This window comes from Furipterus horrens, unplaced genomic scaffold (assembly GCF_987537825.1).
Source record: "Furipterus horrens unplaced genomic scaffold, mFurHor1.1.pri manual_scaffold_1, whole genome shotgun sequence".
NCBI classification, from domain to species: Eukaryota; Metazoa; Chordata; class Mammalia; order Chiroptera; family Furipteridae; genus Furipterus; species Furipterus horrens.
This window is the reverse complement of record NW_028327171.1, coordinates 95,730,454-95,746,530: the sequence shown is the minus strand read 5'-3', so window position 1 is coordinate 95,746,530 and position 16,077 is coordinate 95,730,454. Positions and strand designations below refer to the sequence as shown.

Genomic DNA, 16,077 nt, shown 5'->3' with positions numbered 1-16,077 from the left:
GTGCCTTGGAGGTTTTTGCAAACTGCATTTTACAGTCTATGATTGCACTAAGTGACTCAAGAATTTGTGTGGCTTTCCTCTGAACATTCCCCAGATATTCACATCCCGGTTCAGATAAGAGTCCAAATACGTGACACAAGGTCCTTCAACAATGGCAAGACGACTTATCTTTTGTATGCAAGTTTTTCTTGTTTTTGGCTAAACCAGGAGCAGATATTACATAGATCTAGGAAAATTTTCTTAGCATGCAGGAAAATCTGTACTGTAAAATCTTCCTTTTGGGATTTAATCCACTTTTTGATCCAAGCACAAAAGCTAGTTGATTCTATCCTAAATTCTGAACAATTCATTGCAATGGGACTACTTTTAGCTAGTCTAGTTATATAAATTTGTGCCTGCCTCAAAAACTATCAATGTACTGTATTATTATTACCATAACGGTGGTGCCACTCCTTAAAATGTCTCTGGGATTTCTATTTGGAAATGAAGGTCAGAGCCTGTGTAATGACCCCAAAACAAACAAACAAACAAACAAAAACAGTCTCACTCTATACTTCATAATTTCTTTTTCACTTTGACCCAACCATAGAGCCATGTTTACAGTGCCGGGAGGTAAAGTGAAGTTTAATGACTCACATTCCTTTCTCTCTAGCCCCAAGCCCACCCAGATCAAGAAAGGGAAATAAGGCCCTTCTGGCACCTGGTATACTTTCCCAGATCAGTGCAGAAAGATATCCATGAGGTGGGATGTCTTCTACCCAATGACATAAAACTGTTCCCTACTCCTCACCCACCTGCCGATCTGCCTGCAAATTCATCACTCCAGATATGCTACTAATTCCTCAAGAAACTTCTGTAAGTTTATGAACTGACAGAAATTGGTAATATATAATTTAAGTAGTTACATATAAATGAGTATAGATTATAGATTATCTTTATTTTTTAATTTTTATTTATTTATTTGAGAGAGAGAGAGCGAGAGAGAAACATCAATTTGTTGTTCCATTATTTATGCATTCATTGATTGCTTCTTGTTTGTGTCCTAACCAGGGATCGAACCTGCAACCTTGGCATATCGGGACAATGCTCTAACCAAGTGAACTACCCGGCCAGGGCTTTTATATCTATATATTTAATTATGTTGGTATATATCTAGCTGTTTAAATAAACTAACAAAGCAGTATAGGTTTGAGACCTAAAAAACCTGAATTCAAATCTCAGGGCCATCACTGAGTAAACTTGAATTTTTTGGTAACTCCTCTGAGTCTCAGGTTATTCACTCAGTTCCTTCATCTGTCAAATCAAAATACATACTGATACTTGCCTGTTAAGTCTCTTGCAATAGTTAAACACATTTATGAATGAGAAGTATTTGGCATATGATAAGTATAAAACATATGGTTATAAAAACACATGGACTTAAGTTTACATTTAAAAATTTGAAATCTTAACATATAGTTTAAGGAGACTTACACACAAATTCTTAAAAATCTGAATCTTGTGCTTGTGCTACCCAACATTTTAAAGAGCTCTACATTAATCGACTTTTCAGTTTAAATACACTTCAACTTATTCTATAGAACGAAAGAGAAAGATTAACACATTAGATAAGGGTTTTATTTTTTTTCCCCTTTTAAAAAAGTTTTTCCCATTCAAGCATTCCTAGAATGTCCTCAAAGTGCTCATGAATCCTTCACCTTCGTGCCATCTGTTACTCACTACAAGTGTCCTATTTAGTGACCTACAAAGCAAATTCACCAGGAAGTCTAGGACATTTATATATACCTGACTCAAGAGGAAGTAATTAGAACATGAAAGAGCAATCTATACTAGGCAGATGTTAAAAAATAATATGATGCTGATGCCCTACATGTGTTCAGCATTTTCTTCTACTCTACTGTTTTCATCAAGACATTGCCAGGCCTCACGAAGAAGCTCTTTTATCCCCATTACATTCCACCATTGGAGAGCTGGGAAAATACAGACCTTAGCACCTTGCCCCAGAGGCACATCTTTTAATGGTGCTGTCACCAAGGCCTGGGATCTCTGGATTCAGTCCCAAACAATGAAGTCCGTGGAGTGTGTTGGGTCTATCTAACACGAGGCCAGTATTCCCAATTCCCCTTCCTACACACTTCCTTGGAGGATTGATATAGCAAGCCCACAGTTGTCACTTGCACAAGGATTAGACCATCTTCCTCCAACTTCCATTCTTCTGTGTTCATCTGTCATTCAAATATAAGGTACCAAATTACTCTCCAGGGCACCTATAGGTAACTAAAAGCAGACTTTACAATATTTCCAGGTATCAATATGGAAGCAAAATCAATGCTTTCACGGTTGGAACTATGCATATGGGGAGTTCCATGTACCCAGTAAAACTCAAGCCAGCCTTAGAGGTTAATGACAAGGTACATGGCTGAGAATTCAAAGTCTCTGCTGCTTTACAAGCATTTGATGAGAATGAATAATGCTCCCATCACTGCTAGGCTTAATCAGAAAAGAGTTCAGCCAGAACATTACCAAGGACTTCCTGAGAGACTGGGATGAGGCTGAAGCAAATGAGGCACAGTCCAGTTCTTCGGCACAAAATCTTTTAAATTATTTCCCTTCAGTTAAGCAGGGCAACCTCACAGCCCTCCCATCGCACCCCCCACCCACATCCACACCCCCTCCCCCATCCCACCAGCCCTTCTTGTTCTTGCCGCTTCTTCCACTCTCACCATCTCTCTTGCTGTGAAATCAAGTGGCCACGTTGGTTAAAGACAGAAAGTGTGTGTCTCGCGGATGTGCACCAAGCTGGGGAATTGTGGGCGGTGGGTGAGAGTTAGGAGGACGGTGGAAGCGGCAAAGTAGCAAAGAGGAAGCCAAGAGGTTCTGAGGAAAAGGAGAAGATGCCGTCTATCACTCTAGTTCTATTTCAGAAAGAAAAACTACATTAAAAGATACAGGACTTTTTAAAAACCACCCCTTTCTACGGGGATTCTCTCTCCTAAGAGAGGAGCCACGCACCTCCTAGGTAGGATTCTTCAAAGTTCCACGGGGGCCGGAGAGCCGAGAGGGGCCTCGGGCAGGCTCAGGCTGGGCATTCCGGGGTCCGCTCCACTGAGAACCAGCCGCACCCAGCGCCCGTGGCGCCGAGAGAGCGGGCTGGAAACCCTACACTGCGGCTGCCAGCCTCCGGTCCTGGCGGGGAGCCCGGATCCCAGCGCGCTGGGGCGACGCAGCCAGAGCCAAGAGAGCTTACCTGGGCTGGTCTTGGCTCCTCGGCCTGGACGGCTCCATTGAGAGGCGTCTGCTCGTCCGACTGCCCCCGGACCTCCGAGAGCTCCAGCTCTTCTCCGGGCGAGAGGGGTCTGGCTCCTTCCATGGACGGCAGAGCGAGGCTCAACAGCCCGCTGGGAAGCAGGCGGCACACACCCGAGGGTGCAGAGTCCAAAGCTGCCTCCCGGTGCTCACTCTCCACCCCCACCCCCGGCGGGTGGGACCAGAGGGCCGGAGGGGGATGGAGGGACTTCGGGCTGCGGGCGGGGCCGCGGGCTCCGGAGCCAAGCAGAGGAGGGCTGTTTTTCTGGTTTGTTCAGGGCGCTGCCGGTTCTGCCTTTCCCTGTTCGTGCAGATACGAAACAGAAGCTGAGGCGAGGGGCTGGCTGGCTGGCTGGAGAACTGAGGCACAGATGACCTGGCAGCGCCCTTCCGCAGAAGAAAGTTGGCGTTCCACCCTCAGGAGCTGTTTCTGGGGCTTGACCCAGCTTTCGCTGCCTAGCAAAAGTTCATTCGTTTAATCAAGAAGTCAACTGTTCTGAGCATATGAAAATGAATGGTAATACACAAGAACATACAAGAACACAAGCCCAGGGGCAGGCAGAGATGGTGTCAGTGGTGGAGGGGACAGCTGGCTCTGGAGCCAGACCGCCCAAGTTTCTTCCCTCTCACAGAACTCCTCACTGTGAGGCTTTGGGTGTCATCTTTCTGTGCCAGTTTCCTGATCTGGAAAATTGGCATAATATTCGTACCCACCTAATGGAGTCGTCGCCAGGGTTCAAAGAGTAGATGGACGTCAGTAAAACAATCAGAACAGCAACTGACACGTAGCAGATATTCATAAATATTGGCTATTATTTTCTACCTTTGGGAAGAGTCGTCGCAGACACCCCACCACCACCACATACTCCTCTGCACCCTGAGGGAAAGGTATACACGCCCACACACAATCCACAGTTCACAACTTCTGGTTTCGGGAGCCTGGAATTATGTTTGCTAAACGGGAGTATGTGCTGATTCTCCGAGCTTCTGTTCAGAGCAGGCTTGCCTCCCTAGGCCTCACCCCTGCCCCCAGCACACACACACTGAGAGCAGTTTGAGATGTGGACAGGACGCATATAAATGAGCTCCACTTCAGAAGATGATGACTTGTGTCCAGAAAGTCTGGCACCCTCACTGTGCAGATACTGCCTCAATATTAGGTCTCTAGCTGTCTGGTACCTGCTCCCAGAGCATCCGGACTTTGGACTCCACCTGCCTGCTGGATGGGGATCTGCTGATGGCAGCCATTCACGGACTTCTGCTTTCCTTGCTTTCCTCTGTTAGAGGCAGATCCTGCAGGAATTGACTGCATTCTCAGGTGGGAATTTTTTATGGAGGAGCAGAGTTAAAGGAACCAAGAAGGGGTGCTGAGGCACCTAAGGAGTAGCAACAGCAGAAATCCATCAGCACTCTGAGGCTTCCTGGGCCACAGAGGAGGGCCCTCCTGACAGAATACGTCGTCAAAAAAAGTTGCAGCCACTGTCCCAAGTGCAGCCCAGCAAGGAAGAAACAGAGAGGAAGAAATATTCTCACCCCTTTCCCAAACTGCCAGTGTCCTGCCTGAGACTCCTACTGGAAACCAGTGATGGAGACTGGGTACCAGTCTCTGGGGGCTCAGAGCACAGAATGAATCTGGGGAGCAAAGAGAAGAGAACCTGAATATATACTTTGCCTACAATAACTGACATACAGTCTTTCTTCTCAGACATTCAGTAGTCAGTAGACCCCTCTGGTCTGACCAGATTCCTCTTCCTGGCAGGCCCTTACCTAGCCTATTTTATTGCCACCCTCACTTCTTTGTATATGATGTTTGCTCTGCTTGGAATGTTCATCCTCCCACTCCAGCCCACTTTCTATGTAAACAACACCCATTTATCTTTAAATCTTAGCTGAAACATACTTTTTGTACTAAACCTTCCCTGACTCCCCCCTACACCAAAAGTTATCCATACTCTTCTCTGCTACCAATACCCATTGTGCTTCTGCTTAATATGTCACGTATTTAGTCCAATTTAATTTAACAAGTAGTACTGAGTTCTTATGTGTCAAGCATTCTTCTGGGTGCTTGAGGTAGGTATGAAGAGATAGCTAAATATAAATGAAGTTTATATTTAATAAGGAAACAAAACTTAATAAATTATGTTTGTAGAATACTGGAAGGTAATGTGTGTGGTGGACAAAAAAAGTAAATCAGAGTAAGCAAGGCTGGAGTGTTCAGTGGTAAAGGTTGGGGGAAGGGAAATAGTTGCAATTATAAATAAGGCGATCAAGTTACACCTCATTAGGAAGGTGAAATGAAACTTCTGGCCGAGATGGAGGCTTAGACTGATACTCTCTGTCTCCCTCCACAACTAAGAAGGAATACAACTACTGCAAAACCAGAAATAACCAGAAGTTACAGAAAATAAAACTACATGGAAGTCCAATGTATGAAGTTATAAACAAGCGGTGTTCGACCAGATGGGTAGGAGGGGCGAAGCCGGGGCAGAGAGATCAAGCTGTGCTGGTGGCTGCAGTGACAGACCATTGTAAGCACAGACACCCGTATTTAGGGGGAGGAGAAAAGCGCCTGGGGACCACCCCGGGCTACAGACTGAACCCGTTAGCTCGCGATTCCAACGCCAGAGAAGGCAGACCCCAATGCCTCGGACTGTGAGGCTCAGAAGGTGTGGGGACAGAGGAGGAGGATCCCAGTCTCTCAGCAGAGAATAACGGCAGGAATCCATCTTGGACCCCTGCCCCCACACAAAGTGCGACAGTGTGGTGAGAAGGGTCGCCTGGTACTGACAAGTGCACAGTGCTCTGCCCCCTATAGCGTAGGAGGTGTGACAGCCCTGCCCAAGAAGGAAAGATAAATGAAAACAGTCAGGATGGCAGGAATCATGATTGAAATACCAGTCACGCAGCTGACCAAAAAGCAAATACATGAATTAACCAATCAACAAATAGATAATCTTTCTGAGGCTCAGTTCAGAGCTATAGTCATAGGCAGCTTACAGAACTAACAAAAGATCTTGAACAAGATGGGGAAGGAATGAAGGCTAGCTGCTGAAATGAACAAAAACACATATGAGACAAGTGGTGAGGAAAGGAAAACCAGGGATCAAATCAACAAATCAAAACATAGGGAAGGAACAAACAGTCAACCAGTGCAGAAAGAGGAAACAAAAAGTGGGGAATATGAGGAGAGGCTCAGAAACCGATGGGACAGCTATAAGCGAATGAACATCTGAATTATAGGGTTGCCAGAAGGTGAGGAAGAACTAGAAATTGAAAAATTATGTGAAAAAATATGAAGCAGAACTTCCCTAACTTGGGGGAGGAAATAGACTTACAGGTCCAGGAAGCACAGAGAGTTCCAGAAAAACTGGACCCAGAGAAAACCACATCAAGACACATTATAATCAAAATGTCAAAAATTAAAGATAAAGAGAAAATCTTAAAAGCAGCAAGAGAGAAGAAAAGAATTATGTACAAAGGGGCCCCAATTAGACTATCAACTGATTTCTCAAAGGAGACTTTACAGGCAAGAAGGGACTGACAAGAAATATTCAAAGTAATGAATATTCAAAGTCATTCAGAATAGAAGGGCAGAGAAAGTGCTTCCAGGACAAAGTAAAACTGAAGGAGTTCATCAGATCCAAACCACTGTTATATGAAATGTTAAAGGGACTTGTTTAGAAGAAAGAGGATCAAAACTATGAACATTAAAATGAAAACTGTATCACAACAACAACAGAAGCTAGGGAATTGAAACAAGGGCAAACTAAGTAGGCAACGAGAGTGGAAAAAGAACTATAGGTATGGGGAACATTATGGGGGGAGATCAGTGGAGAGGGGGAAGGGGGAAAAGGGAAGGAGATGATGCAGGAACTAAGAAGCATAGTAGGAGGGAGTGGAGTAGACAGGAAGATGTTGAGAAGAACTATACGCACAACCAATGGGCATGGACTAAGGGGGGGGGGACAACTGGAGAGAGGGTGGTCACTGGGTGGAGGGGAGCAGAGGGAAAAGAAATTGAGACAACTGTAACAGCATAATCAATAAAACATATTTAAAAAGAAAGAAGGTGAAATGAATAAGTCCTGGGGATGTAATGTACAGCATGGTGACTGTAATTAATAATACTGTATCACATATTTGAAAGTTGTTAAGAAGATGGAGAGCAGGATGACAGCTGGGCAGCGGGGGAGGTTAGGGATTAAGGGATGGAACCAAAAGGAAAAATCACTCATGGACAACAGTGTGGTGACTACAAGGGGAAGGAGGTTATAAATGGTAATGGAAAAAAGTACAACAAAGATTAAATCAAAATAAAACAAAATATTTAAATTTTAAAAAGTTTTAATGATGAGAAAGAATTTTGTAACTATGTATAGAGACAGATGTTAACTAGACTTACTGTGGCGATAATTTTATCCAAATATCAACTAATTATGTTGTACACCTGAAGCATATTAAATATGCCTCAATTTTTTTTTTAAAAAGTTGAAATTTGAACAGAGTTAAAGGTGGTAAAGGAGTTAGTTAGCTGTTCAGATTTCAGAAAGAACAGGGAACTCCAGGAAAAAGGACCTGGCACTGGAACCTGTTTGACTCTTACTGTTTGAGAAGCAGGAAAGAGTCCAGAATGGCTAAAGTGAAGTATGACCAGTAAATCTTTAAACTTTTGAGGTACCTAGGTATTCCCAGTACTTAGCTCAGCATCCAGCACAGTGCACTCTCTATGTGTCGATTAACTTGAATGATATTCCTAGCAATGATGGTTTTCTAGGCCCAGGGCTCGAGACCCCAACTAGAAGCACCAAGACCCCTCAAACTCAGACTTCTATCCTTGCACAGGGCCCAGACAACCTTTCTCATAGTTTCCTCATTGATTGTGGGATCTCAGTCTCAGTGGGAGATTTCCTCTCATGCCAGATGGATTGTAGCTGTCTTCCAAGCTATCTTTTCTCCATGAACAAGTGACTGAAATCTTCTTCACTTCCCCAGAGAATCAAAAAGCTATTGTTTCCTGCAACAAACACACTCTAAACTAGATTTCCTCATGTTTTTTGATTATGGTAAAGCAAAGTTTATGCATTTTGTAATGTAGACTACATTCCAGAATTCCATAAGCCTAACCCCTAAACACAGCTGGCACCCCTATGGTAGTAAAGGTTTTGAAGACAGGTAGTTAGAACTCTCACAATCTAGGTGTTAATGGACAAGGTGTTTAATATGAGATTATTTCCTGATTACAAAATAATTCCTATTCAGTAGTGTTAGGAGAATTAAATGAAGTAATTAAAGTAAAGCATGTATTATTGTGCTTGGCAAGTAGCAGAGACTCAGTAAATATTGCCTTACTTTCCATGACCATTAGTAACTTTGTAACTAATACCCAGCCATGACCTTTAGCATCCGGCAATAACCCTTGATTCAATATACTTTCTTTCAATATTAATTTGTGTTCCTGTCATGCCATATTTTCTTGATTGTTGACACTTGCTAACACCTCCCAATATTACCTGAACCATTTAAATTCTTACTTGAAACCTGTTCCTGATTTCTCGAAACTGCAGATTTCTTAATCTCCAGACAGCTAACCTAGAATATAGATGAGTGTCCCAACCTCTAGTAGAGGACTTTTCTTTTTTTATCCTTCTAGACTGGCTCCAAACTAAGACTTCAGAACGAATTAGAAGGAAGTGTTTCTCCCTGGAGGTAGAATTGAGTTTAAATTAAACAATTCTTGATGAAAGTAAAGGATTAGTCAATGAGGATCCAAATTCTACCTGGATTTGTTTAATTTCTTCAAAATCTATTCCTAAGGGTGTAGCTTTTCAAAGGGTATTGTTCTTTCATAAATACTTCTTTAAACATGCCTTTAAAAAATGTACCATTCTTACAAAAGTCATTTTAAAATAATTTGAAATTATTTCTGACTTAATTTCTTTAGTTCGTTCAAGGAATTTAATGTAAATAACATTTAAAAATTAAAATGTACTTGTTGCTAAGGCAAAATTCAATTTTGCTTTTCTTGTCATAGTACTTGTCCTTCTTTCTGTCCTCCTGAACAGAAAATAATTTCCCAAATGGTTATTGTATAACCCAAAAAATAATCTAACATCATCAAAGTGAGATCACCAAAGCACCAAAGCATCTTATTACCTTCAAATAGATCTGTGCTCTTGAAAACACAAGTTTGTACTTATATGTTGTCAAGTGACAAGCAGTTCTACTCCAAACATCAGAAATTGGGTCAGACTTTCAGGCTCATCAACTGAGAAGTATTTGGTTGGCTTGTGATATTTCATTTCAGAGTGTTAAAGGCACTTGTGAAGAAGAGTATGAGTCCCTACAAATTCTCCCCAATAGTCTTGGAAATGCTCCTGTCTTAGTGTATGAAGGCCATTCTACTCTGCCAACTGAACCCATCTTAGGATTCGCCTCTATTCACATCTTTGCAAGGATCAAGTATATACCGCCATATACTTCAGATGCTCAAGGTATCTTGGCATGAAATAGCCAGGTCAGTGTTTCTCAACCTTTTCCCCAGCTCTGTACTGCCGAGGAATATGGTAGAGTCACATTAGCACCAGCAAGTGCTTAGAATGGCAGCATGTATGTGTGGTTTGAAAAACTCCCTCAGAGGAATCTGATAAATCTTGCTGGCCCTCCTCCTTCTCTTAATTGAGATCACAAACTTATACAAGGTTTTGGTGTATTTTGTTGAATAACAAATCCTCTCAGAAGTAACCAAAAGTAAAAAGTAAATTCGTCTTGTACCTAGGTCACAGCAATACCAGGCAAAATAAAAGTAGAGTTTAAGAACTGTTGGGCTAATTTGCTCTTCTACACAGTGAACTGTGTCTGAGTCCCTTTTGTGCATTAAGTGGTACACCTGGCCCTCTGAATTGCACTATGCCATAGCCAGCTTACTGCATCCTTAGGGACGTATTGAGGAAGGTATCATTCTTTCTGAATGTTTTATCCAAAATGGTTTATCCTTTATCTGAGGGAAAAGGTTTTTCAGAAAATCAAAATATGTATGGTGTACAGTAGTCCCTCTCTATATTGCAGTTCACTTATCATGGCCTCACAGTATCACTGGATTTTTAAAAATATTATATTTAATTATTTATCACAGATTTTTTGCTATATCATGGGATTTTGCGGTACTGTATATGTATGTTATTAAAGTTACACAGGTTTAAGAGTGTAGAATATGTTTAACATCATAAGTAGTGTTTATAAAAGTATGGAAAAGATTAATAAGGGAGTGGGAAAGGTTAATAAAGGACTGGAAATGGTTTATAAGTGTCTGGGAAGGGTTTATAAAACCTTAATATATATATATATATATATACTAAAATAAATGTAAGGTTTTTACTTCGTGGATTTTCACCTATCACAGTGGGGTCTAGAACGTAATACCTGCAATAAGTGAGGGAATACTGTACTGGAAAATATTTACTGTCTTAAGAAAATCATCAACATTTCAGTCTTTCTATCTGATCCAGGGGATGATACCTATTGCTCTCTTTCCTTTTACTGTTATGTTAAGATTTTCTGAGTTCCTACGAAAACCATTTCTATTATTCTGAACCTTAGTTAAAAATAGCTTTATTATTACTCTTTGTCCCAGGGGAAAAAATGGTATTATTTTTCTCCTTTCTGCTGTTTTTACCTGTCTGGTGGTATTGGTAAACCTGACTTCAATTAATAAAAATATTACTCTGAAATCAGGTGTGAAACCCTCTACATGCAGACAAATCAATAACTATGATGTGTTACGCATGTACTACAGGTTTACAACTATGCTAAGTAGCACAAGTCCCTGAAAATAAAAGAAATTCTTGGCAATTGGAATTTTATAAAAGAACCAAAATTCAGATGATAATACTTCTAAAAAATTTCATTTTCAGAGCAATCATTTAAAAATTTCCTTGCTTTCAACTGGTGATGAGAATTACTGCGATTTCCTTAAATGCCATGCAAGTGCTTTCAATCCAATGACCACGATGCTTCATTCTATCATTTCAGTGAAAATTACTGTCAGTTCTGTTATTGGTTGATTCATTTCTCAGAACATAATATTACCATGTGCCATGGTTAAAGAAAGTTTACTATGATATAGTTAGACAAATCCGGATTGGAAAACAACAATATAGGTACTTCCTGTGCTGATAACTGAGTTTAGCTTTATTTGCACTTGTAAAGGAGACATTTTTTGTGTAAAGTTCATTAGATCAGACATTTTTTTAAATGAATTTGTTATTTCAATACATCAGATTTGCCTAAAACCTTTTAAGTAACCTATAAGTAGCCTTACCTTGAAAAGGAACATAAGAATGAATATCTTAGCATTTCATCTGTTTCTTATCTTATTTTAGAGACTTAGTGCATAACATTACCTGATATCTCTTCCATTTCTGAATCAATGGCTTTTAATGCTTGAGAATGAATATGGCTATATCCTTGAAACAATATTTTATGGAATAAAATACATCTCTCTGCTTTTCAATGAATACCAAACATATGCAATCTCAAGTTTGCTGAGGAAAAAAATTAGGTGTCTCATTTTATTTATAATTACTGCATTCTTTTTAAAATAATTTATCACATAAATTATAGTCAAAAATCTGACTTGGATAATTACAAAAGAGAAGGGACGTATTTATGAATCCAGGAAACAAAGTTTGATACCCTCGTGTAAACACCAGGAAAGTTTGGTCTTCCACATCCATGTCCCCAGCTAACAATGCCAGTCAAAATCCATTTTCCATCACTTTTTCTTCGACAAGATAAAGGTCCACCCGAATCTCCCTACACAAGAAAATAATGTAAGCATGAAGTACATTTGCCATTCATTTTGTCATTAATGTCTCTAATGGATTGTGTTCAAAACTCCCATTCTGACAGGTTTTTGCTTGACTAATTATTATGTAGTTTGGGCAAGTGTCAAGAAATAGTGTGCAAAAAAAAAAAAAGAGAGAGAAAGAAATAATGTGAAACTTTTAATGTCATTTTAGAATTATCCTTCTTATAATTTAAATTCTGTATTCATCACAAAAAACTCAATTCTTTAGGCCAAGAATAACATTAGAATATTTTTGCAGGGGACACAATTCTCACATACTTCTCCCCAAAATAATAAACCTCAATAGTAGTAGTTTTAGTAGTAGTAGTAGTAGTAGTAATAGCTAACATTCAATGTGAGCTATGTGCTAACCCCTGTTTGGGGTCAGTTAATCTTCACAATAACCTTATGAAGCACGGTTACCTTGGAAGGTTAATTTCTACCTTGAGGCCATGCAACTTCAGTGCTTGGCTCACAATCCCAAAGAAGAAAGTAAAAGAGACCTTGTGTAGTTAGCCAGGTCCAATGCAGCAACCCTAAGGATCGCTGACTGACAACTGTCACAGACATATCACCCTTACTTGGGAGTCCCTTCTGAAATCTCCACAAAGCAAAAGTAAAATAATTTAAAGTATAAAATAATTCCTGCAATATTCATCATGTAAATTATAATATCTAGATTTTTATTTTCTCATTTTGGAGAATAAGAAAAGTTGTAATGTACTCAGAGGGTATTCTACCTTCACAATTCTAAACCTGATTTAGGTAAATTTTGACTAGTAAAGAAACTGGACTCTTTTATTTTTTAAATTGTTGCCACACCAACTCTACTAAAACTAATTCAACCTGTAACCCTTGGTGGCTAGGTGGAACAGGACTTGGTAATTGACTGGCTGCATCAAGCACCCAGAACGTAGTGTTTTAGCATTAGAGAAATAAGCGTTCAAATCCTTGGTCAGGCATTTATTGACTAGCTATGTGAACTTGGGTGATTTATTTACCCTCTCTGTGCCCTAGTTTCCTCTTCTGTAAAATGAAGATATACGACAAAATGGGACTTCAGAAGATAGAAATCATTATTATAATAAGTTGAGTTTCTATGGCATGAGGGCTAGGGTTGTGGAAAGATGGGGGACGAGCTCCCACTGTCCTTCTCATTCTATAAACCACCTGTCCACTTTTTGGAAATCAGTTAGATATCTGCATAGACTGGAATCGGAAGCTCAGAGCATTGTCCCCCCAAAAGTGACCTCCAACTTTACCACTGTCAGGAGATGACAGAGGCAAGCAATGAGGGTCCTGTCTCATGTCTCCCAGTCCTCTTTCCTTTCCCACAATCTATGTTAAAGGAGTGCCTGAATAATGCCTTTGTTATTTCATAAAGTAAATGGTTGCTGCTTAAGGAAATAAGTAGCAGTCCTCATACACTCGCGTGTGTGTGTGTGTGTTGCTTTGTTTTTTAGTTTTTGGTTCTAAGAAAATCATGGAGAAATGAAAAATGCTGACTTCATTCTCTAAATATTGGAGTAAAATACATGGGGACTAGAAAACTGAGTTTTATGGACCCAATTATTTAATCACCTTTCCATGATCTTAAGAGAATTGGATTATAATTAATATCTGAATTAAGTGAAGCACCAACTTAGTTAGTTCCCAGGGTTATGAAGATTAAATGTGAAAACATTTATGGGAAGTTGAACATGTCAGGCAAGGGAACAGTCTGATGACTTACTTTGCAAGCATCTCTCTTGCCTGACATGACGCCCGCACAGAGCATCCGTGAAGTGATGATGCCATAGGTGGAAACACAGAGTGTTTGGTCAATGAGCTCTACCTCTGCTTGCTGCAAAACAGGGGAGCCTTTATTGTCTGGAAAACATATTGGAAACAGAAGTCATGGAAATGACTATACTTATTCAAGGTCTTATGAAACAATTTACTCACACTATCTTCTTTTATCCTCAATAACAATTTTTTAGATAAATTCCTAAAGAAGATATGGAGGCTTAGGAGGTTAGAGAACTTGTCCAATGGCACACAACTAGCAAGTTACAGAACAGAATTCAGACCCAAAGTTGGACTCAACCACCTGAGCCTCGGTGCCATTCTTCTGCACCATGTCTTCCTGCTCTCAGTGGTACTGTGAGTCAGCAACAGTTATTACCAATACTTACTAGTCAAATGGAGCAGCACAACTGATACAAGGGAGTGTCCCAAAAACCATAAACACATAGCATTTTGGATACAGCCCTTTCACTCTTAAAACTATCTGGCTAAGATGGCTCAGAAAAATACACACATACACTCATGCTTGTACAGAAAATGCCTCCTGATAAGTTGGTTGAGAAGACAGACTCTTTCTTCCTGTGATATATGATAAAGCAATTAAAGTCCTGATAGGTTATGAGTATTCAAGCAGTTAGCTAATTTCCCCCACTGAGTCTACTGAGACCTCAGCAGGCCCAAACTGGTGGTGAAGATCATAACTTCAATAACTAAGTAAAGGCAGTGAGCATTTGAGAAGCTGCCCACAATGAATCTTTAATTGATTATTCAGGGTGATTTTTCTATAACTTAGTTGTAATTCCAGTTTGGTAATGGAAGGTGGTTTATGCAGCTTCCACCTACTCTTCTGGCATCTCTACCCTATCTGAGATGGTTGGGCGGTTAAGGGAAAGGATTAGCACTAGCTCTTGGGAAGCTATTCACCAAGTTTTGGACTTTTCTTTTCACTATATATTTAGAATCAATCATGAGTCCTAGATCATGAAAAATCTTGGCAGGGCAGATGTAGGGCTACCCTATCAAAGACTCAGACCTTTGTGCATAATGAAAAAGATGCCCATTCTGGGTGGAGAAAATCTAAAAAGCCATCACCTCTCAGCAGACCAATTCAGGCTGATAGAATCCCAGGCCTGAATGTATAGTCCGGAAAACAGAGGGTAGGCTAGATTTCAGACCTCACTCCATTCACCTTGGTTAGTTTTCCTTGTGCAAGACACACTTGTATAATTCCCCAGACAGCTGTCTATGAGTTAACACAGTAGGGTGTGTGTGTGTGTGTGTGTGTGTGTATTCTTCTCTTCTTTACGAAAATGGGGCACTTCTTTGGATGAAAAGGGAGCCTAAAAACAAGAAAGAATGTCCTGTTCTTTTACAGTGGAAAACCTAGCGAACACCTTAGTGTTTGAAAGGCTATCTATTCAATCTTGCCCTGCTCATAGACCCTCACCCTCACCCCTCATGAGGTGGGTCCTGCTTCTTTTGGAGGTAAAGGGAAAGTATCATAAAACAGAAATAATAATACCTTCTTCCATTCTACCTCTCAGCATCATTAGAGGCTCAAATAACACCACGTACAAAAGCCCTCTCTGTGAATCCCACAGCACTATGCCAACCTTAGTTATTATTATCTGGAGAGGAAGAGCATGGTCATTCACCCATACACATACCTGCTTCATGCCTTCGTCCCCAGCCAGTCACCCAGCACTTTTCCCCACTGCGAACTTTCTGGCCAGCAGGAGGGATGCATATTGGCTGAATGAGCTGCTTCAGGGTCTCAGGCCAGGCATTACTGAGCTGTAGCAAGGCAATATCATAGTCAAAGGTCTGGCTGTTATAGTACTCATGGACCACAATTCTTCTTACTGGGGAGATGAACTTGGCGTTCCCCTGCACATACATCCCGAGGTGAGCGGTCCATGGTGTGGGATCTGACAGCCTGGCAGAGAAGGAATGAGGCACTAGGTCAGTGGCTTAAAGAACCAAAGGATGAAGCCAGCACTCCTCAGAGAGGTGAGGAAAGGGAGGCCTGTCTTTCAGTCCCTGTCATAGTCACTGGTTCTGTCCACAGACATAGCAAAAAGCACACCTTCTCTGAGTCTCCCTTGTTTCCACAGTAAAACCAGAGATAAAAGAGATAAAGC

At 40.8% G+C, this 16,077-nt stretch overlaps 2 protein-coding genes across 4 annotated transcripts in view; both read right to left on the bottom strand.

Moving 5' to 3' along the window:
• The window catches only part of CUNH3orf52 (chromosome unknown C3orf52 homolog), a 28,401-nt gene extending 24,798 nt beyond the window's left edge, over nucleotides 1-3,603 (bottom strand). The window contains exon 1 of one of the 3 annotated variants that reach the window (XM_090276433.1): nucleotides 3,248-3,603. In XM_090276433.1, the coding sequence (XP_090132559.1) occupies nucleotides 3,248-3,370 (123 nt within the window). In that variant the 5' untranslated portion in view covers nucleotides 3,371-3,603. Of the gene's footprint in view, nucleotides 1-3,012; nucleotides 3,108-3,247 lie in introns of those variants that run through there. The other 2 variants (XM_090276443.1, XM_090276451.1) reach the window with 2 other exon arrangements.
• An 8,271-nt stretch (nucleotides 3,604-11,874) lies between these two features.
• Nucleotides 11,875-16,077, bottom strand: part of TMPRSS7 (transmembrane serine protease 7) — a 35,764-nt gene continuing 31,561 nt past the window's right edge. The window contains exons 14-16 of the mRNA XM_090262784.1: nucleotides 15,604-15,872; nucleotides 13,884-14,020; nucleotides 11,875-12,117 (exon numbers count right to left, since the gene is read on the bottom strand). Of these exons, the coding sequence (XP_090118910.1) occupies nucleotides 11,947-12,117; nucleotides 13,884-14,020; nucleotides 15,604-15,872 (577 nt within the window). The 3' untranslated portion in view covers nucleotides 11,875-11,946. The remainder of the gene's footprint in view (nucleotides 12,118-13,883; nucleotides 14,021-15,603; nucleotides 15,873-16,077) is intronic.